This window comes from Marmota monax, unplaced genomic scaffold (genome assembly GCF_021218885.2).
Source record: "Marmota monax isolate L192 unplaced genomic scaffold, Marmota_monax_Labrador192_F-V1.1 WCK01_AAM20220418_F8-fsc00095, whole genome shotgun sequence".
In the NCBI taxonomy this organism is placed as follows: domain Eukaryota; kingdom Metazoa; phylum Chordata; class Mammalia; order Rodentia; family Sciuridae; genus Marmota; species Marmota monax.
In genome coordinates this window covers 932862-960843 of record NW_026695244.1, presented here as the reverse complement: position 1 = coordinate 960843, position 27982 = coordinate 932862, and the positions used below count along the sequence as shown (strand labels likewise).

The 27982-nt window shown below is 36.3% G+C and overlaps 1 protein-coding gene across 1 annotated transcript; it reads left to right on the top strand.

Annotated features, from left to right (window-relative positions):
- Positions 1-448: 448 nt before the first annotated feature.
- Tmem237 (transmembrane protein 237) lies at positions 449-23584 on the top strand. Its single transcript, XM_046463106.1, has 13 exons — positions 449-621; positions 2629-2660; positions 3271-3281; positions 4398-4454; positions 5320-5457; positions 9147-9267; positions 9912-10069; positions 13652-13775; positions 14191-14382; positions 14973-15046; positions 15754-15847; positions 16920-17041; positions 20074-23584. The coding sequence occupies exons 1-13, from the start codon at positions 580-582 to the stop codon at positions 20133-20135; spliced, it is 1227 nt and encodes a 408-aa protein (XP_046319062.1). The 5' UTR covers positions 449-579; the 3' UTR covers positions 20136-23584.
- Positions 23585-27982: the final 4398 nt, after the last annotated feature.

The window sequence follows — 27982 nt, the reverse complement described above, 5'->3', positions numbered from 1 at the left end:
CTTGACTCGATTTCCTGTCTGTCTTCACTGAGACAAAGTTCCCACTGCAAGGCATCATTTTTTTCCTTTAAAAAAATATTTTTAGTTGCTGATGGACATGATATCTTTGTTTATTTAGTTTTATGTGGTGTTGAGGATCAAAACCAGAGCCTCACACGTGTTAGGCAAGTCCTCTACCACTGAGCTACAATTCCAGCCCTTAACATTTCTAAGAAAAAAAAAAGTACGAAGAAAATTGTCTTTTTTAATACTTATGTGAGATCCGATTTGATTTTATGTTGTGGTTCTTTGAGAAAAAGTTTCTCCAAACTTGATGTAGGATGGAGGGTGAGCAGAATTTTTTTTTTGGAGAAAAGCAGAATTGCACGCCTTAATAAAAAGGCAGGCAGGCAGGCACGGATTCCTTCCGTTCTAAGCCAGCCGCCTGTCAAATCGGAGGCGGGCGGGGATCTGGACCAGGGGGTGGCGGCCTCGCCCGGTGCCACGAAGATCCAGCATCTCGCAGGTCTCGTAGGCCGCGGTGTCGCGGAGAGCGAGGCTCTGGTCCGCTGCATTCGAAGAAGCCCGGGGGAGAGCACCATGAGGACCGACGCCGGGCCTCCGCTGGAGGAGGGCCACCCGGTGAGCGGGCGAGGGTCGCGTCTGCCCCTGGGGCTGGCGGGTCGGACGGTGCCCTAAAGCAGTAGCTATCCTGGGGCAGGGCCGATTCCAGCGTGCGGGTATCAGGAGGCCTTGCATTCGTGTGGTGCGTACCGGCCTCTGGAGCCTGTCTAGGGTGGGAAGGGGCTGGGGACAAACAGGAAGTTTCCCGACGCCTGAGTTCGCGTTGCCATGACGACGCGTCGCTTCGCCGTCCCCGGGCGGGATGCGGTGCTGCAGCTAAAGCCCGGGTTCCGAGAGCTCCCAGACAGGCCTTTCAGCCTTTCAATCAAGGACTCCTCTCCTACTCTCTACCCCTACCCCCACCACAATAAATCACGGCAAGCACTTAGCCAACCATGGGGGAAACCGTGATCGCAGCCCCATCCCCGCTGGAGTCTCGGCTCCCGGGCAGTTTGGCCGTGATCCGGAGGCCCCTTTTCCGTAGTGCTGGTTTGGAAAGGTCAAACCAGGTCCCAGCTCCCCCGTCCCCCTCACATCTTCCTCAGGGGTCACGGGCGCTGGACGGCCTGTAAGGCGCAGCCCGATGACGCACTGCGCTTGCGCGAGGCCGGGCAGCCAGGCGGCAGAGTGGCGCTCTGCGCCCGAGGCCAGCGGCCGCTAGCTGGGCTGAAGACGGAATGGGGAAGAAGCAGGTGGTAAGCGAGCCTTAGTAACTTTGGAGCTGTTAGGACTTTTGTCTTCAGTTGAGCCATCTACTTTCGAGGGTCTTAGAGGTTAGGTTACTGTACGGAGGAAACGTCATTTTTTTGCGGGGCTTTTGAGATGCTGCAGTTATCTAGGGTTCTGGGTCCTTGGATAGAACTTGAGAATAGTGTTTTCACCAGACTTTGCCCTCTCATTCTTTTCCAGTTGTAGTTTTGACTATGGAATAGTATTAAGACATCCTGTCTTGTCGTAATCTTGTAGCATTTGTGTTAAAACTAGGGTTTGAATGGACTGCTAAATAGAACGTAGTGTGCTGAATGGGACAGACTACCAGGGTGTCTAAAATGTAACCCTTTGGAATCAGTGTCTTCTGCAAGCAGCATGAGCTACCTGGAATATTAAATTCGCTTGTAGGCATTTCTGTATTTATTTTTGAAATATTTCAGAATGCTTCTTAACTGTAGTACTTTCTGAACTGCACACACTTTTTTATTCATGTATAGCAGCATATTTGAGCCCACCCCCATTTTTTTGTCGAAAAATCCATTCTAAACTGTATTCAAAGTGATTTTTTTAAAAAGCATATTACCATGTGGCTTAAAACTTCCACTGGCTTCCCATTTAATTCAAACAAAATCCAGATTTCTTCCCTTTGTCTTCAAGGCCCTAATTAATCGGATTCCTTCCTACATGTTCTTGATAACTGTGCTGCAGCCTTGCTTAGTTTTGCCCGAAGGATTTAGCATTTGCTGCCCATTACCTTATTCATTCATGTCTTAGCTCAAGTATCAGAGAAACTTTTCCCTAAGTAGCACTCCTCATTTTAAAATCATATATATGTTTATTTATCATATATAGATATACATTTTATCATATATAACATGTAGATATATACATATCTACATATTTTATCATAAAATGTGTATTTTATTATATATACTTTATCTTCTAATGCTTAATCACTACAATGTAGGCTCAGAAAAGCAGTGATCTCTCTTTTGTTCCCATCCCTAATGCTTAAAATGGGGCCTGGCTTGTGGACAGAAAGAAATGTAAGAAGGAAAGAATTTTATGTGAAATTTAGAAATGGTAGAACAAATTTACACTGACCCATCTGATTTATATCAGTACCTCCCAGGTTTTGCTGATGAACACAGTTATCAAAAGATTTGAGGATATTCATCTGATCCATTATATTTTCCTGCTGTGTCTGAACAATAGGCTTTTTAGAGGATAGCTTTATGGTACTTGAGATACATGATGGTAAGATGCTCCAGGATTTTACTTACAAGCAATTTTCTTTCTTCCCCTCTCCAATAGCGTCCTCCACGAGCACTTCCACCTGCACCAAGGTAAAAATCTCACTAATTTCATTATTGAGTTTTAAAAATGTAAAATGAGTAAAGTGGAAAAATTGACTAGTACCATTGAAAAAAATATGATGCTTCAGAGAAAACTTCCTGAACATTTTAGGAAAAGGGTTCCTAAAGTTTTAAAGGAAAAAAAAATCCTTGAATCATGAAAATAACAGTTATAATTAAAAGTTCTATTTGAAAGCCTGAATATCAACATGATAGAACAATAAATCCATTCTGAATGTTTTAGTGTCTTGTTTATCAGAATTTTGATCCTCTTTTGTTTGCTAGAATAGTTTCCTCAGAGTTTAAGCTGATTTTAGTCAGTGACAAATAAGAGTTCTTAATCTGCTTAATCCACTTTATTAATAGACAGCAAGGAATATATTCAGGAAAATTTGGGGGTTATTTTATTAGCAGTGCAATTAAAAGGCTTATTAGTTATTACTGATAAGGTAGTTTATAACTAGCTGACATTATAAAAACTATTTTTACTTTAAATTTGTAATGATTTAAGTCAGTTTTCATTCATGCAATAAATTTCTAATTAATGGTTTCCTTTCTTGTCTTTGTTGTGCTGATTAAATTTGGTTGGTGTCATATGAAGTGCTGTTCAAGGTGAGTTAGTTTGCTGTTAATATAAAATTTTCTAAATATAGTTTTTGGTGTTCAAACATAAGTTTGAAAGCTGGGCATGGGGATATACACCTCTAGTCTAAGCTATTTGGGAGGCTGAGGCAGCAGGATTGCTTGAGCCTGGGAGTACAAGCCAGCCTGGGCAACACAGACCATATCCCAAAAATAAGTGCTCTCTCTCGCTACAAAAATAAAAATCAGTTTGATTTCTTAGTTTGTTTCTCTTAAAATTATATCTGAATAGTGTCATTGATAATACTATAGTATCTACTAGTCATAATCATCTTCCATTTATTAATTATGAATGATGTATGACACCAGATTGCTTTATTATAAGAGCACTTCATCCCTGAAAGAAGTTACCCAGAACATAACTGTTGACTAGTTTATAACTGTAAGATAGATTGCCCTTTTTTTGCCCCCTCGTTTAGTCAGCATAGGAAAGATCATACTACACTAACCACTTTCAAATCTCAGTGACTTAATATCATGTAGGATTATTAGAAATAGTATTAGGTTAATTGCAAAGTTCATTGTGGCAACAAAGTTGCCCTCCTTTTCCTCTTCAATAATGATATGAAATCCTGGTTACTTCTATCTTTTGTTTTTTTAATCTTAACATGCTGCTCTTAACATAGCAGATGACTTTTTCAGTGTTTTGGCCTCCATGTAACACAGATTATTTCTCCCATTCAAGTGCTAACCAGGTCTATCTGTTTAGCTTTTAAAGTCAGACAAGATCAGGCACCTTCAGGGTTGTAGAACCAGAGGCAGATATATATCCCTTCTACTCATAGCCCATTGACTATAACCCATCAGAGGCCACACCTAAGTGCAAGAGGCTTGGAAGTCAGATGAACGTTTGTTAAACTCACTTTCTATTATCACTGTTTCTGACATTACTGATCAGTGTACTACTGATGCCACCCTATGGGTTCTCTTTGACCTTGTCAGTTTCTTGCCTTTCCCTTCTAATGTGTAGAAGTTAGCTGGATCCAGGGAAGAGAGGGAAAATATTCCCAACCAACAGTTCTCTTTTGACTCTCCTCTGCATTGAATTTTAGGTAGGCTTTTCTGTTGATGTTCTTTGTTTTATAGATGATGTTTCACAAAGTCGTCCTAAAAGAAAGAAGTCCAGAACCAAAGCTACACTAGGTAAGACGTTCTTTTTAGCATGGGATCACAGGTTTCCTCAGGACGTGAGATGTGACAAAACTCACAAATCAGGTAGAGACAAGATCCCAGCAATGTACTGAAAGGATAGATTCTGCTAAATTGCTTTCACCGAAGCATTAGTTATTTTCTCACCACCAATAGAGTTTAAGAGTGTTATATTTTCTAAATTTCACTTGATTAATTTCAAAATTAATTCAATGGGGTGAAAAGTAGTTTATTTTAGTTTGCATTTCTCAAATACTAGTGAGGTTATATATTTTAATTTGCTTATTAATACATTTCTATTTCTTCTTTTTGTAAAGAAGATAGGCAAGCAAATGTAGTCAAGTGAAATTATTGAAATCCTGTTAAAATATTTCATGAGGGGAGAGATTGAAATGAATGAACAAATGAAGAGATTTATAAATTACCTGTTATCCGATTAATTATCTGTGATGACTTCATTATGGGTTAATAATGAAGGATTAGAGGCTGATAAAAATTCTTAAGGCAGGAGACAAGTAGAAGAGTTCTCTATGGTGTCAACTTTTATAATATTTTTACCTTTTTGATAATTCTAAATATTCTGAACCATTTTGTCCTTCTCCCCTTCTAGTATTCTTCTTTCTAGCCCTCCCCTACTCTTTTCTTCCTCAGCCTTTCTTATTTCCTCATTTATATGTTTGCTTAACTTAAAGTCTAAAGTTACAAGTGAGGAGGAAGAAAATAAGATTTGAGGCCCAATTCTGAAAGAGAAAGTGTTACTTTGCAGGAAACATTTTAGTTAATCTTTTTCCTATCTTTTAAAGACTGATTAATCTCTGTTCAAGTTACCCATGTTTTCCTGCTCTGTTTTCCCCTGTAGCTAGTGCTTCTTTGGAAGGTTTTGATGAGACTGTTGTTCATAGATCATCTGAGGGCATTGAGCCACCAACTAATGAACTCAAAGAGCATCCAGAAGCTCCTGTTCAAAGGAGACAGAGGAAGACGAGGCTACCTCTTGGTATGTGAAGAACCAAGAAAATTAATCCAGCATTACCTCATTTTAACTTGATTATATCTGCAAAGATCTTTTTTAAAATTTATTTATTGGTATGTGGTGCTGAGAATTGAACCCAGTGCTTCACACATGCTAGGCAAATGCTCTACCACTGAGCCACAAACCCAGCCCCTGCAAAGATCTTATTTCCAAATTAAGTTATACTTATAGATTCTGGAAGTTAGGACTTGAAAACATTTTTTTCTTTTCCTTTTTTTTTTGTTGGGGGGAGCACAATTTGACACAGAAAACACACACAAACACAAAGAATGGAAGGACGTAGCATGTTAACAGTGGTAGATTTTTAAGAAGGAAGGATGATTTTTATTTTCTTCATTTATATGTTAGCAGTTGTGAGTGGGGGTATGATAATAACATATCTACCCTCATTTTTCCCCCATCCATTTCTCACAGGTGTTTTCTTGCTTTCTTTCTTAAAATATTTACCACTACAACTCCATTGACTTCAGTCAGGAACATGTTACAGGCCTCTTTTGATAATACATGTACAACTTTAGGACTAAAACAGAAAATTCAGATCTTGGTATACATAAGAATTTAGTAAGTGATACCAGGTGTGGTGGTACTTCCCTGTAAACCCAGTAGACGCAGGAACCTTAGGCAGGTGGATCAAGTTTAAGGCCAGGCTTAAACTCAAAATATTAAAAAGACCCAGACTTCAATCCCCAGTACTGCAAAAAAAAAAAAAAAAAAAAAAGAAAGAAATAGACATTTTAGATTAGTGAAGAAAGCATAACTTCTGTGTTAATGATAATATAATGAAAACACTAGCTGACACTTATTGAGTCTTTATTCTATGAATTGTTCACAAGGTAAACAGAATACTGTATCATCTTTCTTTTTTTTTTTTTGGTAATGCTTTTTGGCAATGATTGTTTTCAAATTAGAAAACCCAGTGTTTAGAGGAATGGACTCAAACACTGATGGGAGTGTAAACTGACATAGCCTGTCCGGATTGCTAGAAATAAAACAACCCTAATAGCTATGGTAATGAAAGAATGTTATCAGCAACATTATTTTAAGAGTAGAAAATGGTAATAACCAAATACTTAACAACATGATACTATAAATAAACATGATTTAGCCAATAAACGGAAACCAGTTATTTCTTTAAAAGAATTGTTAAAGTGAAACAGTGATATGGAAAACTGACTATTGGTAAATCCCAAACAGAGGTTACAAAATAGTATGCATTGGAGGATTCCAACTTTTTTTAACAGATTAGTTTCCTGGGGTCGGGTAACAAATTACCACAAATTGGATAGCTTAACTGAAATGTATTCTGGACGATAAAAATATGAAATCAAGGTGTCCACAGATAGGGCTGCTCTTCCCCTAAATGCTCTACGATGAATCCTTCCTTGCATCTTCTAGCTTCTAGTGATTGTTAAGAATCCTTGGCATTCTTGCATGCTGAGTCTCTGTGGCAGGGAATATACCCCATGTGTAGACATAACTCAGTTCTGGAGGAATTAATCCTCTACTATTAGAGGACTATTGAAATCTTGAACCTGATTTTGTCTAACCTTGCTCTGTCTACTTTTTTATTGTTTTGCTGTAATAAACTTTAATGTGTGTGTCATGACTTTTGAGTTCTGTGAGTCTTTCTAGCATTATGTGGCAGCAAAATGCCAATCTCTGCCTCCATCTTCACATTTTCCCCTGTGTATCTGGGTCCAAATTTTCCTCTTTAAATATAAAGAAATGGGTCATTAGATTTAGGGTTCATCCTAATCCAGTATTACCTCCTCACTTCATCTTAACTTGATTATATCTGCAAAGACCGTTTTTCCAAATAAAGTTATACTGACAGTTTCTTGGAGTTAGGACTTGAAATTTTTTTTTTGAATGCACAATTCCATTTACACATATACAATGAATTGGAAGAATATAGCAGTGTTAAAAGTGAAAGGTTTGGGGCTGGGGTTGTGGCTCAGCAGTATAGCACTCGCCTAGCACATGTGAGACCCTGAGTTCAATCCTCGCCACCATGTGAAAATAAACAAATAAAATAAAAGTATATAAAAAAAGTGAAAGTTTTTCAAAAAGAAAAGTGATTTTATTTTTTTTCATTTATATTGTACTAATTTTCACATAGAGGTATGTATGGCTTTTATAATAGAAAAAAAGAAAACAGGTTTAGTTAGTGTAAAACAAAGGGAAGAGCATAAGATTGTGAGATTAATGCTCTCCTTTTAACATCAGCCCCTGTGAGTAACTTATTACAATTTAGTTTCCCTAATTAATTGTCCTCTTATAAAATAGCAGGTCCTGATTGGATAAAAAAAATAGGAGTAAAAAATAATAGGATAAAAAAATAATAGAAAAGAGAGGGGAATGCAGCACAGTTTTGGAAGACAAGTTGAAGTGGATGCCACAGAGCCTGGAGTATGGAGTATGAGGAAAAGGCAAAAGCAGAAGAGAGCAGAAGGAAAAACAAACCAGGAACAATTCCCAGAGTTTTATTTCAGTGAAATGATTTATCACTGACTCCAAATATAGTTTAATAAAAGCTACCCTTTTTGTAATTCAATTGATAGGCAGATTTGAAAATTAAGATGGATATTAATAACAAGTTTTATAGTTTGCAAAAAAAAAAAAAATGTCTGTAACAGAAATGACCAATTTCAGAAAACTCAGGATCCAACTAAGCTTGGATTCAGTAAAGACCTGTCACTATCCTGAGTGTACTCCACCTTGCAGGCTGAGCTTTCTGAATTGCAAGATTTTAAAATTTTGTTTTCTTTTGCTTAGAGTGATCACTGTAGGATCCACTGCTTATATAGTCTTTCCAGCTGAGGATAGAATTGTTTTATTCAAATTGAATTTGAATGGATTTAAGGGCATTCTTGGGAGCCAATATTTCCAGGAAGGAAGAGTAGCTAGAAGGTTAGAAGTCTCTGTTGACTCATTTAAACGTAATACCTACCTTGGGTGCAGAAAGGAGTTAACATAGAGAGTTGATACTGCTATTCTTAGCAAGGCTTGCTTGTGAGATTGGTCTTTAGTATATGGGAACTTAGATGGTAAGCACTTCTTTACGCTGACATAAAACTATAAGGGTAGCTCATTGTGCAGTTGTGCATGAAATATAGTTTATGCTGAACTCCTGGGAATCTGGAATTTTGGCATGTGCTAAGCCTATTGATTAGCCCTCAATGAAAACCTTGGGTACTAAGTCTCTATGGCAGGGAGTAGACCCCATGTGTTGTGATAACTCAGTTCTGGAGGAATTAATGCATCCTGTTTGATGCTACTATTAGAGGACTATTAGAATCTTATACCTGATTTTGTCTGAACTTTGCACTGTCTACTTTATTCTTTTGCTGTAATAAACTGTAGTAGTGCATGTCATGGCTTCTGAGTTGTGTGAATCTTTCTAGCAAATCACTAGACCTGGAGATAACCCAACTCTGGGTGTTAAGATCACTTAACTCTTATCCGTCTTTTTGGCATTGCTATCTTGAATTAGATGTTGAGAATTTATAGATGTCAGCTTTCAGAAATTAAGAATTTGTAAGAGTAAAAAAAAAATTTAGCCCCATTAAAATTCTCTTGTCTTACAAGAGTCTTGTACATTACTTTTATTGTTACCTTTTAGTCATTGAAAATATAGTTTATTTTATTTTCAGAGCTGGAGACTTCTTTCACTCAGAAGAAGACATCTAATCCATCTTTATTACGAAATGAAAATGGTATTGATGCAGAGCCAGCTGAGGAGGCTGTTATTCCAAAACCACGAAGGAAGACAAAGTAATAGTTTATTTATCCTTCCAAATCTTCTCTAGGATTATTCAGATGTTTAATTCAGAGCTACCAAGGGTAGTTTCTTATTAGGTCAATATTTTTTGGTATATCTCTAGCATTATGAAATATCAGACCAACCTACTATTAAATTTGAAAAGAGGTAAAAACTAAGAAAGGAAAAAAAATCAATATTGTACTTAAATAAAAACCTAAGGAGTCATCTCTAAGAAATAATAGACTGTTTTATATAAATTACAAAAAATTAGATATTAAAGGTAATAAATTAGGCCATTTGATTTATCTCCTCATGTTAATAGAATTTGAATTATGATTATTTTAACAATAGTAATACTATGTGTTTTAGCACAGGAGATTGTCTTGGGTAAAATAGAATGATGTAAGAAATACCCTGAAAGTTATGTAACATATTTTTATTTGAAAGTGACCCTACAAAGTGATTGATTTATATATGGAATCATATAATTTTAAGTCTGGAAATATCTACATTTTCCAGATGAGAAAACTGAGGCCCAGAGAAATGTTTTACTCATTTGAGTAAAAAACTATTTCTTGACTCTAAGTCTTGGACTCTTTAAAAATTCAAGAATCCTTTTTTTTTTTTTTTAACCTAATGTTCTCCCTGATTACAGGAAAACCCAGAGAGCACAGTTACAGTATGCCAATGAACTAGGAGTAGAAGATGAAGACATAATTACTGATGAGCAAACAACTTCAGAACAACAATCCAGATTCACTGCACCCACTGGAATTAGCCAGCCTGTAGGCAAAGTATTTGTGGAAAAAAGCCGTAAGTGTTTCTTATTTTGTAACATTACCTCTTTAAAAATTATGTAAGGAAATCCTTTGACCTTCTAATTATATTTCTGCAATCTGAAAAAAATGTGGACAGTAATTTATATACTGAATTTATCACCACACTTTATCAGGAGAGTGAAAACTGGACAACCCTAAATGTAAAATAAGGGGAGTGATTTCAGAAGGCTAGGCTTTGTCTATAATAACCTATTTTGTGGTATTAAAATCTTCAGAGAGAATTTTTCATTTCATGGGAAGATTCTAATGAAAAATTATCTCCCACATACATATACACAGTTTGATCTCAAATATAGAAAAATGCATAGGACAAAAGACTTGAAGGAAATATACCAGAATATTAATGCTGGTTCATTGTGAGTTATGAGTAATTTTTATATCTCCCCCTATTCCCCACCATTTCTTCATGTTTTATTGTTCTTAATCAGTTTTTGTCAATTGGTAGTGGTTATGGTAGTAGGGCAGGTAATAGTATAACTCAAGTAAAAACAAAAGAGAAACTACATGATGATACTACCATATTGAATAAGAAATACAACTTTGTAGCTAAATATATATTTTTTGGAAAAATAGTTCTGATGTTGTATAGCATGTACTGCTTGTAAGACTGGGCTTGCCAGAGCAATTAGAAGAAAGAAATTAAAGGGATACAGATATGAAAAGAGGAACTCAAAACAATCACTATTTGCTGATGACATGATTCTATATTTAGAAGATCCAAAAAATTCCATCAGAAACATTCTAGAACTAATAAATGAATTTAGCAAAGTAGTAGGATAAAAAAATTACACCTATAAATCAAATGTGTTCCTCTACATCAGTGATGAATCCACTGAAAGAGAAATTAGGAAAACTAATTCCTAATTTCTAATTAATTTCTAATTAATTCACAATAGCCTCAAAAAAAAAAAATGGGGACTCAATCTAACAAAAGAAGTAAAAGACCTCTACAATGAAAACTACAGAACACTAAAGAGAGAGATTAAAGAAGACCTTAGAAGATGGAAACATCTTCCGTGTTCTAGGATAGGCAGAATTAACATCAAAATGACCATACTACCAAAAGTGTTATACAGATTTCATTCAATTCCTGTTAAGTTTCTAATGACATTCTTCATAGAAATAGAAAAAGCAATCATGAAAGTTATCTGGAAAAATAAGAGGCCCAGAATAGCCAAAGCAATCCTTAGCAAGAAAAGTGAAGCAGGAGGCATCACAATACCAGATGCTCGCTTATACTACATAGATATAGTAACAAAAATGGCATAGTATTCACCAAAACAGGCAAGAAGACCAATGGTATGGAATAGAAGACACAGAGACAAATCCACATAAATACAGTTATCTCATACTAGAGAAAGGTGCCAAAAACATACATTGGAGAAAAGATAGCCTCTTCAACAAATGGTGCTGGGAAAACTGGAAATACATATGTAGCAAAATGAAATTAAACCCCTATCTCTCACCATGCATAAAACTCAAAGTGGATGAAGGGCCTAGGCAGTAGACTAAAGACCCTGTGCCTACTGGAAGTAAAAGTAAGCCCAAATCTATACTGTGTTGGCTTAGGAACTGATTTCCTTAACAAGACTTTTAAAGTGCAAGAATTGAACTGAAAAGCGTCTTCACAGCAAAGGAAACAGTAATATGAAGAAAGAGCCTACAGAATGGAAAAAAATCTTTACCACACACACCCCAGATAGAACATTAATCTCTAGGATATATAAAGAACTCAAAAAACTTAACACCTAAAAAACAAATAACCCAATCAATAAATAAATGGGCAAAGGAACTGAGCAGACACTTCACAGAATAATAAATACAAATGGTCAACAAATATATGAAAAAATGTTCAACATCTCTAGCAATTAGAGAAATGCAAATCAAAACTACACTGAGATTCTATCTCACTCTAGTCAGAATGGCAATTATCAAGAATATAAGCAACAATAAATGTTGGTGAGGATGGGGGAAAAGGGCACACTCAAACATTGCTGATGGGACTACAAATTGGTGCAACCACTCTGGAAAGCAATATGGAGATTCCTCAGAAAATTGGAATGGAAACACCATTTGATCCAGTCATCCCACTTCTAGTTTATACCCAAAGGACTTAAAATCAGCATACCACAGTGACACAGCCATATCATGTTTACAGCCGCTCAATTCACAATAGCTAAACTATGGAACCAATTTTGGTGCCCTTCAACAGATGAATGGATAAAGAAACTGTGGTTTATATATATATACAATGGAATATTACTCAGTCTTAAAGAAGAATGAAATTATGGCATTTTCCCAGTAAATGGGTGAAACTAGAGAATATTATGCTAAGCAAAATAAGCCAATCTCAAAGAACCAAAGGCCAAATGTTTTATCTGATATGTGGATGCTAATTCACAATAAGGGGGGAGTAGAGGTATTTTGGACTAGAAAGGGGAGTGAAGGGAGGGAAGGAAGGGAGGGGAAAGGTCATAGGGGTAGGAATGATAGAAGAATGAATCAGACATTAGTACCCTATGTGCAGATATGATTACATGACCTTTGTAACTCTACATCATATATAACCGGACAAATGAGAAATTACACTTCACTTATTTATGATGTATCAAAATGCATTCTACTCTCATGCATAACTAATTAGAACAACAACAACAACAAAAAGACTGGGCTTGCAGTTAATTTTAACTTTGGCTGCTGCAATAACAACAGACACTTATTTCTTATGGTTCTGGAAACTGGGAAGTCCAAGACAGGTGCTGGCAGATTCTATTTTTGGTGATGGCTCTTTTCCTGGCTTGCAGATGTCATTTTATATGGTGGAGAGAGCTCTGGTCTCTTCCTCTACTTAAAAGGACACTAATCCCAACATGGGACCCACCCTTGTGACCTCATGTAAGCCTGATTACTTCCCATGGTACCTCTTCCAAATACTAGCACACTGGGGTTGAGCTCAAGCCTATGAATTTTGTGGGACATATTCACTTCATATTACAATGTTTAAGAAATCCTGCCCCAAGTGTGATCATGACAATGTCCTACTCCTATGGATATGCTCTGGATAATCTTAAGATAGATTTATGAAACAATTAATTTCTTTTTGTCATTACAGAAAGCCATGCTATACATCTTGGTGTCTTTTCCTAAGAAATTAATTGGTTTCAAATATTGGCTTAACGTTGATAGTATAGGCATTTAAACTTTAATACTTCTTAAATCTCTAAATCTGAATTTTATAGACTATGTCATGTTAAGGTTTTTAGACTTTGAGTTGAAAGTTTATTATTAAATATAATTGATTCCTAAAATTGTTACTTTAACATCAATTTGTTGAGAAGTGCATTGACGTTGCTTATCTTTTAAAAAGATGAAGAAATTGTATGATTAAGTAACACCCCCCCACACACACAAAGAAAAAAAAAAGAAAAAAGGTATGAGTCAAAGAGATTTTTATATGGAAAAACAGCAACATTTCAGTCTTAGGATGAAGCTTCTTAAGTATGAAATAATAGATTCTCTCTTGCTAGTTTTTCATAATTGTATTCTGTGTGTTTAGGGCGATTCCAGGCTGCTGATCGTTCAGAATTGATCAAGACCACAGAAAACATAGATGTGTCAATGGACATGAAGCCTTCCTGGACCACCAGAGATGTGGCACTTTCAGTACACCGAGCTTTTAGGTGGCTGCTTTTATTGAACTTAAGATAAATATTAACTGGGTTTCATAATTTAAAATGAAAGAAAAGTCTTAGCTGTTTAATTCTGTTAATGTAATTGCAATTTAAAATGGGTTATAAAAATTATTTTTTAAGCCTTCCAATAAAGTTACACTACTTGCCAATTAGTGTAAAGAAAAAGAACAGGCTTGGGGCTGGAGATGTAGCTCTGTAGTATAGCACTTGCCTAGAATGCATGAGGCCCTGGCTTCAATTACTGAGCGCATGCACACACATGCTTGCATACACATACACACACAGTCTTGTTTTTAGTTTTGATAATATGTCAAATTTTATTCTTTTATGTGAAAAAATTTAAAAATATTTCAGCCTTTTACTTAAGTAGTTTGTGTATAATAGTTAACCCTTTTTCATGCAGGATGATTGGTCTGTTTTCTCATGGCTTCTTGGCTGGCTGTGCTGTATGGAATATTGTCCTGATATATGTTCTAGCTGGAGATCAGCTGTCTGACCTCTCCAACCTTTTGCAACAATATAAGACCTTAGCGTATCCATTCCAGAGTCTCCTTTACTTACTTTTGGCTTTAAGTACAGTTTCAGCTTTTGACAGGTAAGATGTTGTGAAGAAATATTCCTCTAACTTTTATTCAAGAGAAAATGCTGAAAGAAATGTGTCTCTGAGTATGTCAGTTTTTAAAATAGAATTATAGAATATTAGTATTTCTTTACCATTTTTAAGCCAGTCTTTGAATCAGGGTGACTTATTTTAACATTATTACATCTGCAAAGACCCTATTTCCAAATAAGGTCATGTTTATAAGTACCAGAAGTTAGGAGTTCACCATATTTTTGGAGGGAATGCAATATAATCCATTAAATGCACATATACCCCTCTTTGTAACCTAATGATATGGGTAATAGAAAAAAGTAGAAGCTAATGAATTTTACAGATCAAGTATAATTTGTTTCTTCAGTATGTCTAAACTGCAGAATAATGTTTCCTAAGATAGCCTTCTAGTTAGGTATTTTGTGTGGCCTTTGTAAAGAAAATATTCTTGTGTAAGTATAAATTATAGATATGTAAAGCCTAGTACTAAACAATATATTTGGTAATAGAATAAAAAAGGAAAAAAATATATAAAAGTAAATTTTATTAAAAGTTTACAATTGCACTGTGATGAAAGCTTTTGTATTTTCTAGAATTGACTTTGCTAAAACATCAGTAGCAATTCGAAATTTTTTTGCCCTGGATCCAACAGCTTTAGCGTCTTTCTGTGAGTATTTTATAACTATGTAATACTTGAATTATATTGTAATTTTGACCCAGGAAAAATATAATCTTATTTTTAAAAAAGTTTATATTATTACTTAGAAATCACTACCTATAGATGTTTAGTGAATTTGTAATTAAAAACACGGTAGATATAATTTTGATGTTATTTTTCACTAGAGGTTCATCTAAATATCTTGTAAAGGTTTCATTTGTACATGAGAACCTGGGTTCAATCCCTAGCACTAAAAAGAAACAAATAAATAAAAGTTTAACTTGTGTTCTATATTTAGAATTTTTAGTATTTTTAAAAACTTTTAGTTTTTTTTTTTTATTTTCAACTTTACATTAAACAGAATCAACCTTTTGGTAGCAAGCACCATTTGGTATCTTTCTGGTAATTTAGAATACATTTTATTCTAGATTATGAGAATATTAATAGAGCTAGTTTTGGAACCTTGAGAAAGTTCATTTAATTTCTTAAAAGATCTTCTAGGTTCTTATTAGTTTTAATGATAAAATAGCATCTAAAGGACTGTATTGTGTTCTTGAAAAATACTATAAGGCTCTCTATTGAAATTGATCAAGTGAATGTCTTTGATACCATCACTCACTAAAGTATATAGTATTTTTGACCTTAAAGAAATATATAGGTCAAAATAAACTTGAGTCGTTAAAAATCATTAGCAATTTTATCTGTCTTTTTCTCAGTGTACTTGACTGCTCTTATACTATCTCTGAGTCAGCAAATGACAAGTGACAGAATCCACCTTTATACGCCTTCTTCTGTTAATGGTAGCCTCTGGTAAGAATTTATAGTAACATGTTAATGGTAATAACAGCAATAGCGGAAATAATGGAATTTTTCCTTCTATGCTTTTTTTGGTTCCAGGAATTGAACCTAGGGCACTTAACCATGGAGCCATATCCTCAGCCCTTTTTTGTATTTTATTTAGAGACAGGGTCTTGCTGAGTTGCTTAGAGCCTCCTTGAGTTGCTGAGGCTGGCTTTGAACTCGCCATTCTTCTGTCTCAGCCTCCCCAAGCCAATGGGATTACAAATGTATGCTACTGTGCCTGGCCCTTCCATTCTTTTTGTTTTCATTTATAAATAATATTAAGACCCTGTTTTGATTTCCAAAAATAAGGAAAGGAAATCCCTATTCCTTTGGTTAATTGATAGCTATTGTTATAAATGCCTCCATTTTAAATAAAATGTCTTCTTTTCAAAAGTATATTTAGGGGGCTGGGGTGGTGGCTCAGTGGTAGAGTGCTTGCCTAGCATGTGTGAGGCACTGGGTTTGATTCTCAGTACCACATAAAAATAAATCAAATAAAGATATTGTGTCCATCTACAACTAAAAAAATTTTTTTAAAAATTAGATCTTTAAAATAAGTCATCATGTGATGGACTGGATGGAAGAGAGTGGTTGGAATAGATTCAGAAAACCAAGCATGCTAGAAAGAGAAGAGTAGGGAGAGCCAATGTTTGCAGATTAGTGGCCAAACATAGAGCTGACAGGACCCTGAGGTTCGAGTTTAAACTCAGAGGGACAGTCCTTGGGAGAGTGGCTTGGGAATGGGAAAGATACTAAATTGAAGAAAAAGGTCATGGTAGTTGGAAGGGAAACTTTTAGGAAACATTTTGGGAACACTAACTTTCCATTTATGTTAATGTTAACAGCAGATCTATTTACAGTTTGAATAACCTTTGAACCTTATTCTCCTGATGTATATAGTGTACTTCATAGGGAAGTTATATTCTATTTCATGTTTTGTTATTTTACTGCTTCCCCCACCCCAAATTCGTAAAATAACCGCATTTGGGTATATAAACCAAAATAAAGATGTTTCTAATGAGTGTTTCTATATCTCCAGGGCAGCAGGAATTGAGGAACAGATTCTCCAGCCATGGATTGTGGTGAATCTGGTGGTGGCTCTTCTTGTTGGATTATCTTGGCTTTTTTTGTCTTATAGGCCAGGCATGGATCTTAGTGAAGGTATTCAAGAGAAAATGATACAAAATATCCTGAAATCTTCTCTAATTATTTCATAAATCTTATAATATTTTAAAACAAAGATATATTCAAAATAAAATAGTTCAAAAAGAGTAAAAATAAAGTGGTCTAACAGAGTGACAGGAGAAGCATGGAGAAGGACCTAGAGAGCGGGAGGGTGGAAATGAATGGGGGGGCATCTGCTGAACTTTTGCATAATCAAAAGGTATTTCTCCTCTTGGAATCTTCAAGTAATTTATAGAAATTCTTTGTTCTTTGCTATTCTTAGTATCTTTCTGATGAAAGTATTTCTAAACTTAAAATAAATTGTGCTTTATCCATATTGTCTCTGTCAGATACATATTCAAATAAATTATTCTTATCACTTCCTCTACTTGGCAAAAATTCTTTAAATTTTTTTAGTATATTTATTTATTTTATGTGGTAAGTTAGAGATGACTATAAAGACTGCTACTCTTCTCATTGAAAGATGGGGTGTAATTACATTTTCCTTGAAACTAGGCTTGCCTTTTGACTTCTTTGTATAAGGGGAGCAGAAGTGATGTTTGGGAAAGCGGGACACAGTCATAATGTAGCTCACAGACTCTACTCAGACTTTTTGGAACATTTGCTTGTGGATATTTCCTCTTTAAAAAATTTGTTCTTTTTAGATATATGTGACATAATCTAAATAATTAATTAGAAATTAGAATAAGTCATACTCCATATTTGTATAATATGTCAAAATACACTCTATTGTCACATATATGTGGCATATTTCAGTGAGCATTGATAGTCTTCAGATCCCTCCATTTACCAGCAAAAGTCATAAAGTCATTCTTTTTATGGCTGAGTAATATTCCATTGTGTATATATACCACATTTTTTAAAGAAACTTAAAAAAAACCTGTTTTTAGTTATTTTGTTCATTTATTTATATGTGGTCCTGAGAATTGATCCCAGTGCCTCTCACATGCTAGGCCAGTGCTCTACCCTTTCTTCATCCATTCATCTATTGAAGGGCACCTTGGTTGGTTTCATAGCTTAGCTATTATGAATTGGGCTGCTTTAAACATTAATGTGGCTGCACCACTGTACTATGCTGATTTTAAGTCCTTTGGGTATATACTGAGAAGTGGGATAACTGGGTCAAATGGTGGTTCCATTCCAAGTTTTCTGAGCAATCTCCATATTGCTTTCCAGACTGGTTGCACCAATTTGTAGCCCCACTAGCAATGTATGAGTGTACCTTTTCCCCTGCATCTTCACCAACATTTATTGTTACTTATATTCTTGATAATCGCCATTCTGACTAGAGATAGAATCTCAGTGTAGTTTTAATTTGCATTTCTCTAATTATTAGAGATGTTGAACATTTTTTTCATATATTTGTTGACCATTTTTATTTCTTCTGTGAAGTGTCTGCTCAGTTCTTTTGCCCATTTATTGATTGAGTTATTTGTTTTTTAGTTAAGTTTTTTGAGTTCATTATATATCCTGGAGATTAATGTTCTATCTAAGGTGCAGGTGGCAAAGATTTTCTCCCATTCAGTAGGCTCTCTCTTTGCAATCTTGATTGTTTTCTTTGCTGTTGGCACAAATCCTTAACCCTTCATGGTCTAACATAGTATTTAGTTATCTTACCTTTAACATGCCCAGTGTCTAGTGAGATTTACTAATCTTTACAGCCAGGCCCTTTTTGAACACCTGACAAGAAGAGTGCTAGCAGACTGCTAGCCTAGCAGCATGTATTAGGAACTGCTTAGTAGTGCACATTGCACTTCCTTGACAGGTGTTCTACATTTCTACCCTTAAATCTTTCTTGTGGATATTTTATGGAATTTGGTTATTATTTTTTATTTGATTGATTAATACAATTTGTTTGTCCCAGAAGTGTGAGAATGGAGAATCTTCCCATCATTTTTATTTATAAAAGCCAGGACAAAGACTATTATCTTCTTATGTATTTTCATTCATAAGTGTACCTTTTGCGTTGCAATTCTCAAGTTGCTCCAGTAAATATCCTGTTGCTTTATTCATTTTGATGTACTTAAAATATTTTTTAAAAGTCTTCTGCTCTATATATTTTGTTGTTTTTCTCTCAGTATAGTTTTGATTATTCAAAGAATTTTTCATCTAGTTACTTACATCAGAGGAATCTATTTTACTAGATTCTCAGTTTTCTTTTTTATATTTCTTGGCATTTTGATGAATTACATTATCTATGCTAAGTAATAGTTTAATTATAAAAAATCTCAACTGATACCATCCTATGCTGTGGTTGGGACTAAAGATACATCTGGCTGGCTTGTGCAATATTCAGTCTAAATCATAAAGTATGTATTGTACAGTAAATATATCTAGAAACCTGCTCTTTTTTAGGGCCATGTGAGTCATATAACATATATTCTAAATAGAGAATAAATATAGAATGAGGACAATGCCTAGCTTATTGGATTGTTTTGGTGATCCAATGGAATAACACATTCAACATACCCTACTACACACCTAATATTAGTTCCAAGTCCTTCCTTCATATATGTTCCTTACACTTTAGATTATATGATCACTATAAAATTAGACTTTTTATCTGTACAATGATCCTGTCTAGTGAATTAAATTTCCTGTTAAGACTTAATATATTTTCTATTATATTATATAGTTTTATTTCAGGCTTTATGATAAATTTAAAACTTAAACATTTAAAAATGTAAAATGTGGGGCTGTGGCTATGGCTCAGCAGTAGCACACTTGCCTGGCATGTGTGAGACACTGGGTTTGATTCTTTAAAAATAAATAAAATAAAGGTCTATCAACAACTAAAAAAAAGAAAAAAAAGTAAAATTTGTAAGTTTATTATTAGCTCACTTTTTAAATCAGATTTCACTGTCAAGAATTCTTACTTGTACTTGAGGGTTTGTGTTACTATGTATTATGGCAATATTTTAAGAGTCTGTTTATAACTAAGCTTTGTAAATCTTTGTGAGATACTGGGAAACCACTTTTAAATATGATCTCTCCATTTTCTTCTCCAGAGTTAATGTTCTTCTCTGATGTGGATGAATACCCTGATACAGAAATCAAAGCCTCTTCATAATACCAACTCATGTTCAAAGGAATACTGATGCAGTATTTTTTCCATTTTTGTTTTTAAGTGTATTTTTATAAGTGTATTTTATATGTGTATTTTTAGTTGTTTTTTGTTATATAATACTGGAAATTTTCTCAAAATTATGGAAAATGTTAAATTTGTACCTCAATTTATACTTAAACATTAATTTCTATAGTATTATCATCTTAATGACAAAGGAGATAATGAGCCAGAAACCAGCAGGTAAAAGAGTTTATTTTTTATTCTTTCAAATTAGTTATTTTCATAAGCATTATCTGAAAAAGCACTAATTCTGGAAAACCCATGACTTTGGTGTTAAATTTAGGGAATAGGCTAGAAGGGAAAAAAAGGCCTTCATTATTTATTTTTGATGTCTCCTTATTGAACAAATTGAAATATGAAACTTGTCTTCTTTGAATCTGGCTTAGTGGTTGTGTGTCATGAAATAATTATAATATGATGTAATTTAGCCTGAAAGATGCTTTTCTTATGGCTAATAAAATGGAAGTATATCTTTTTGTTTGAAAATTTTATAACCTAAAATGTTAATTTTCCTTTGAAATTTGTACCAGTGATTTCCATATCTGGTTAGGGAACTTTAAAAAACAAACATAGCAGGGCTAGGGTTGTGGCTCAGTGGCAGAGCACTTGCCTAGCACGTGTGAGGCCCTAGGTTCAATTCCCAGCACCACATATAATAAATAAAATAAATGTTCATTGACACCTAAAAAAATATTAAAAAAAAAAAAAACATACATAGCAAAAGAGAAGCTGAGCCAGTCAGATGCTCAGGAGGCCTGTGAGCTTGTTGAGCTAACACTTCTGATTGACCGCTGCAGTATCCTTTCTTGTTTCTTGTTTTGAGTAACAAGAAATAGGATAGAAATTCACCATCCCTATTCGCAAACTCTTTGCTGGAGAGATCTTTGGCTTTCTAGGAAATCCTACTCTTGAGGTGGATCCTGCACTGAAAAAGGTATCTTCAGGGCTGTATCCAGTGGTTCCTCACCTGGCATTTGTGAGATTCAACAGCTCAAGACAATGATAAAATTTGCTGGGTGAAGAGGTGACTTAAAGGCTGTTCAGCACATCCATAAAACTATTGTGCCTGAACTGATTAGCAAGCAATAAAGGTTGTGGAATAGAAGAGGACTGATAAATTGATAACGGAGACAGATGGCCCTGAGAAGCGGTCTGATTCTGATGGCAGCACCATGTAGAAATGTCTTTTGCTGTTGGTAAGGCTGGAGCTGCTAAACAGCTGTTTGCCCTGCTGTCACAGAACTGTGAATCCTGGCAACTCGGAAGTCATTCTGCCAGTTCCAGTTTTCCCTGCTGTCTGCATGATTCTCATGCTGAACAAGGTGGGCAGTATAGGGGTTCATGATCTTCCCTGTCAGCAAACTGCAGGGAAGCCATGCTCATTATTGCTGAGGCTTATCATACCTGAAGTCTGTCACCAAGGAGAAATATGGGGGCTCTGCTACTGGAGGATTGGGATAGGTTGAACAGTGGCCACTAAAGATGTCTATGTCTTAATCCCTGGAATCTGTGAATATATTACCTTATACAGCAAGAGAGATTTTGTAGACGAGATTAAGGTAATGAGCCTTGAAATGGGAGAGTATTCTGTATTATCCAGATGACCTAGTATAATCTTATGAGTCTTAAAAGCAGAGAACCTTCATGTCTTGGTCAAAGAGAGAGAGAGATGCTAGTTGTGATGTTGCTGATTTGAAGATGCAGGAGAGGTCTGTGAGAGAAGGAATGTGAGTGTCCTCAGAGGAATAGAGAAAAACCTTTGGCCAAAAGTCAGCAAGGAAACAGAGATCTTGGTCCCAAACCTGCAAGAAACTGAATTCTGCCAACATCCCAGATGAACAAAGAAACATCTTTTCTTAGAGCCTCCAGAAAGGAATGCAGCTCTTGATTTTGGCCCTATGATACCCCACATCAGACTTGATACTCAGAACTATAAGATAGCAAATGTGTTGTCTGAGCTGCTAAATTTGCTCCTAAAGTCCTAGAGAATAAAGAAGCCTGGAGCTGCTATGGAATGCAACTGGGAAAGCTGGCATGAGTATGGTTGTCTTAGAATTCTTTCAGGTCTGGGAAATATGACCTGGACTTCAAATCTCCTGATGACCCCAGGCAGGTACAAAATCCTAGAACCACTGGTGCACTTGAACAAATCCTTCATCAGGGAAAACCTAAGTGTCTGTTAAAGATTCCTTTGACTATGATGATTGGGAAGCAGGAAAGAAATTTTATTGCAAATGAATGCCCCAGGATTTAGGGAATAATCTCACTGTGATCAAGGCAGATCACTATGACTATAGATGAGAATATCAGACATATTTGAATTAGATTCTCTAAGGATGAGGTTTAGGTTGTGGGAAGACAAAAAACAAACAAACAAATAAACAAACAAAAACAGTGGTAGCCTTCTAGAGGCTCATGTAATGTAGTTAGCCATAGGTAGGCATAGGAATAGAAGAACCTAGGAGGGAATTGTGGGTCAGATTAATAGGATGCTGTGAGCAAGAAGTTTATAGGATGTATGGGATTTCCACCGGTGGAGATGGGGCCCCCAGAAAAAGCCACAGCTAGGTGAACCCTGAGGGCTTTTTATTTGAAATTGATCAAAACAGAATGTTGAGAGACAGTATAACAGTAACTAATATAGATCAACCTAGATTTAATCATTGTTAACAATTTGCATCATTTGTCTTTTCTTTGTATGTTCTTTTTTTTTGTTTCAAAGTCCTGAAAATAAATTGCTAAAATCATGGCATTTCAGCATGTGGCTCTAAAAATAAGGACACTTGTTTGTGTAAGTACAATGCTATTAAAACAGTTGGAAAACAATAATTCTATAATATCTAATATCCAGTCCATTCTCAGATTTTCCCATTTGTTTCTGAAGGTGTAGTCAAGGTGTACACATTTATTTTTGGTTTTGTCTCCCTTATCTCTTAGTTTAAATTGGTTTCCTTACCTTTTTTCCCCCTCCACAACATTTTCTAAAAATATTTTTTCAGTTGTTGATGGACACAATACCTTTATTTTATTTATTTATATGTGGAGCTGAGGATTGAACCCTGTGCCTCACACATGCTAGGTGAGCACTCCACTGCTGAGCCACAACTCCAGCCCCCTCCAAAACATTTTTAAATGAGAATTTTCAAGGAGACGAACAGAATCAATTGATTATAAAAAATAATAATAATATAGTGAGATCCTTTGTATACTTTGTCAGTGTCTCCCAATAACACTTTGTGAAACTGTAGTATTAATGTCACAGCCAGGATGTTGAAATGGATCACCCACCCATCTTATTTGGATTTTCTGAGTTTTAATTTCTATACAGTTGTATCTTTTGTGTAAATCTGTGTATTGGTCATCACAGCCAAAATATAGAACAATTCCACGAATTCCTTCATGTTATCATTTTTAACCATGCCCATCTCACTTCTGCAGTGTACCCTTGTACCCCTGACTCTAACCCCTGGCAACCATTAATCTGTCTTCTGTTTTGAAAATTTTGTCATTTCAATAATATTATCAATTTAATCATACAGTATATTATCTTTTGGGATTACCTTTTTTTCTGCCCTGCATAATTCCCTGTCAATTTCATCCCAGTGTGTGTATCAATGGTTCATTGCTGACCAGTATTACAAGGTATTTTGTACTGCACTATTTACCTGTGAGAGGACATCTAAGCTGATTCTGGTTTGGGCTATTACAAACAAAACTTATAAGTGTTTGTGTATAGATTTTTGTGTGATATTAGTTTTCATTTCTCTGAGATAAATACCCAGGAGTGTAATTGATGGGTTGTATGGTTGCATGTGTAGGTTTTTAAAAGTTTTCTAGAGTGGCTGTGTGTATGCTACACATTTCCACGAAAAATATTTTTAACAGTCCAAGACACTTTTGTTTTAGAGAGTCTCACATTTTGGACTGTCTGACTTTTCCCTTATGATGTCATTTAATTTTCTTTTTTCAAACAGAAGTTTCGGTAGACTGGAGCTTAGGTCTAGAAGTTTGATTACCTTTAAGTTAGATATTTTCTTTTTTAAAGAAACAAGGTTACTTCATCTATGCTTCCATAGATGCTGCATAACACGAACCTTAAGGAAGTCAGAGTGAGATGGTAAATAGTAATTCTCATTGACAGAGTGATTAAACACATAGACCCAATGTGGCATAGACCCAAACTGACAACAAATATGTATTTAGGGTCTTGGGTTATTGTGTCATGTACCCTGAAAAGTAAAAGGTGTGGATCAGGTTCTTGCCCTCAAAGCACTGTATCTTTTGAGATTAATAGGATGAACTAATAGGAGTATGCCAAGTAGGTTGAAGACAGCAGTTTATTCTGCTTTTGGTGAATAAATGTGTATGGAGTTATAAAGACAACTAAATGCTGTTAAGCTGACCTTTGAATAAATGAATAGATTCCAAACAGAATAGTGATAAAAAATAATTCTGAAGTAGGAAAGCGCATTTTGGAGACTGTTGTCTTCTGTATTAAGAAATTTAAATTTTGTGGTCAATAATGCAGTTCTGGAAGTTTCTGGGTTTGCTTTATGTATAATGGCAAAACAGTATTACTACTTGAATAGTGGAAGGAATGAACAGGGAGAAGATGGTTCACCAGGGCAGCAGACAGGGAGTAAACCTTTGCTATAGTCTTGAGTGTGAGGGTCCCAAATTACGTTTTTTAAAAAGAAAAAGTTGAGTTCAGATAATAGGATTCAAATTTTTTAAAAATGTCAGAATTTTCATGGTTGTTCGCATGTGACATTATTACTGTGATGGCAAAATCAGACCTGGTTGTGAAATGAAATTATGTTATAGTAAGAAACCAATGCCTGGGGAAGGGGTCAGTTACCCTCCCCATCTCAGCCTTTCTCCTAGAAGCCTGAGTGATCATGAGTCCCTATCTTTTGGATTGTAGATAACTTCCCCTGGGAGTCTAACTACTCCCTTTAACGTGTAAACTCACCTGTGGAGGCTCAGGGCCCAAGCCTAGAGATTTATCAAAGGCCTTGTAAGAGGAGCCAGTTCTTCCCCTTATCACACTGTGCTTCTGTAAACATACTTCCTGCTAGAAACCCCATTGACAATCTGGACTAGATAATTTATGACACTATATAGCCTTTAAATGTTATGAGAAACTGTAGATGGGAGCTCAGACTTTGGAGTTTTGTTTTCCTCTGGGCCCACAGGTATAAAATAGTTTGGAATTCTCCTCTCAGAATACCAAGTGCTGCTTCTGGACCAGCTGTTTCCTAAAACACTACAAGTGGGTTTGGAACCATACTAGAGGTTCAGAGGGAAGAGCAATATATAAAGTATTAATGTGTCTTTTGTAACAAGTAAAGTTATCCAAGTAGGTTGTTGGAGACAAAACGTTGGAGCACAGGAGATAGTGCAGAGGAGGTGATGACTAATATTTTAAATCTCCTAGAAGGAAAAGGTGCAGGGAGAAGAGGGTTCACCAGGGTTGCTTATTGGGGCAGACAAGACTGAACTGGGGCGGATGACAGCTCTGAGCAGCTTGCTGCCCACCGCATGCTCCGATTTCCTCCTAAAGGAGACAGAAATGGCCCGGCTAGTGCTTGCTGCGTTTAGGCTCACTAAACTTGCCTGCCTGCAAAGCCCCAGCCCTGGCAGCATCCAGGCAAGAACCATCAGGGCCCGCGTGGCTGCACGTGCGAGAAGCAAAGCGCACGAAAGGCTGCGAGAGCTCGCTCCATTGCGCTGGCGCAGTAGCAAGCTGTCGGTTAGGTAGGCACAGGCAGGCCCCTGCGGAGCATGGCGGAATGGCGCAGCCACAGGACACCCGGAAGATTCCCGCCTCGCTCCCTGCTGATACCCGCAGCGGGACACTTAAACTTCCCACCGCTGCCGATAACCGCAGCGGGCGGGTCCATTCCCTGTTCCCAGACCCAGTACTTAAGAGGAGTACCCTGGCCATCCCGGAAGCCATACACCTGAGGACGTCGGATGGGAAGCCGGTGGAGTTGAGAGGATCAGAGACCACTTACTTCCGCAGTGCCCAGGAAGCTGAGAGGTCGTCCGGGGTAACCGACAAGGAGAAGGAGACCACTGGGCATAGGCTGCTGAAGGTGAGTGCGGGCCTGCTGACTGAAGGGTGGGTCTAGCCGAGGAGGTCGGGGCCGAGAACCCGGGGCCAGCGCAGATGGCGGGGGAGACCTGCAGTCGGAAGTCGGTCATATCTAGAAGTTTATCTTTGGGACCTGGACAGTTAGTTAACTTCTCAGAGTCTCATTTGCTAATTGTTAAAGACAATAATTGCTACCTACCTTACTTAGGGACAGCTAAAGGGACTGATGATATAACGTGATTAGTGGAGTGCAGAGAACAAGGAGCCAATAAATGTTAGCTGCTGTCCTTATCATCATCACTGGGACCTCTTAAATGATTACAGGGCTACAGTCTGGAAACTTTAGCTATTTTTGTTTTCATTCCCAAGGTTCTAACATAGTGAATCTGCAGAATCTCTGCCTGTCTGCAGAGTGAATTATTGGCCTCCTGGAACTTCTGGAAGTTTACCCGTGTATATAGCGGTACCGTTAGAGCCTGGGGACCTAAATGGCAAAGGAGAATCAAATTGAAATTTGCTTTGTGAAAGTTCTTAGAAAAAATTTGAGGAACTTTTATATCTTTGTTGGTCTTAAGTTATTAAATTCTAGTATTAGGAAATCAATGGTATGCAAAAGATGAAGTCCTTCTCAGTGAAATTAAGGAGTTGAATTACTTGATCTTTGAGCTATCCTTTTAATTCCCCCAATTTAAAATGCTATTGAAGCATTGTTATGATAGATTGAGATCGTATTAGGAGTAAGCTATAAGGAAAATCATCAGGGAAAAAAATCATAAATGTCGTGTAAGAGAGGTGTGCTTGGAAATCTAGCCCATGGGAGGTATTAGTTGAGTGTCATTTTAAGGAATTTGGACTTTTTACTATAAAATGGTGATTTCCAATATTTTTTGAGTATGAGGGTCCCTTTTTAATGTAAACAATGAAATTCCCCCACATAAAAATAAGTGGCTATTTATTATTATTTATTATTTAATTCACTGATTGGGAAAATATGTAATCACAAAAAGCTGCCAAGTAGGCAGGGTGTTATTAAAGGAGTTTGCTCCAGATCAGTGTTTCTTTTTTTCTTGGATTGTCTGTATCCAGCTCTTCTGGGGCGTTTTTTTGAAATGAGCCTCCACCATAGTCCTCCTGAATCCAAAGGGTGGGTCCAAGTCATGTGTTCAAATTTAAACCTATTCAGGTCTTTCTTAGATTCATGCTTGATAATCACTATAGAGGGAAAGGATAGACATTAATGTTATAAATTGACATTGTAGGATGGAGAAGGAAGCAGATACAGCCAGAGGAATTGGATGACTAGATGAAAGAAGAAGGAGGGATAAAAGAGAAGTCTCAAAGAGTTTTTTTAAAAAAGGTTTATTAATCCAGGTGCAGTGCTGCATGCCTGTAAACAGTAACTCAGGAGGCTGAGGTGGAAGGATTGCAAGTTTAAGGCCAGCCTCAGCAATTTAGTGAGGCCCTAAGCAACTTAGTTAGAACTTGTCTCAAAATAAAAAGGGCTGGGGACTTTCAGTGGTGAAGCGCCCCTGAGTTCAATCCCTAGTACCAAAAAATAAAAATAAATTATTAAATGGAGGTTACTAAGAGAATTAGATCCTCTAGAGATAGTACTTAAACTGAGAGATATTGTGGTTTATAACTTAAGTAAAAATGTGGATAACCTACCTCACACTTTATTATCAATTCTTTG

Coding starts and splice junctions, on each gene's coding strand:
- Tmem237 (XM_046463106.1), top strand. CDS start 580: ATGAGGACCGACGCCGGGCCTCCGCTGGAGGAGGGCCACCCG. Junction 10,070..13,651: donor AGTATTTGTGGAAAAAAGCC/GTAAGTGTTTCT, acceptor CTGTGTGTTTAG/GGCGATTCCAGGCTGCTGAT. Junction 15,047..15,753: donor AACAGCTTTAGCGTCTTTCT/GTGAGTATTTTA, acceptor TCTTTTTCTCAG/TGTACTTGACTGCTCTTATA.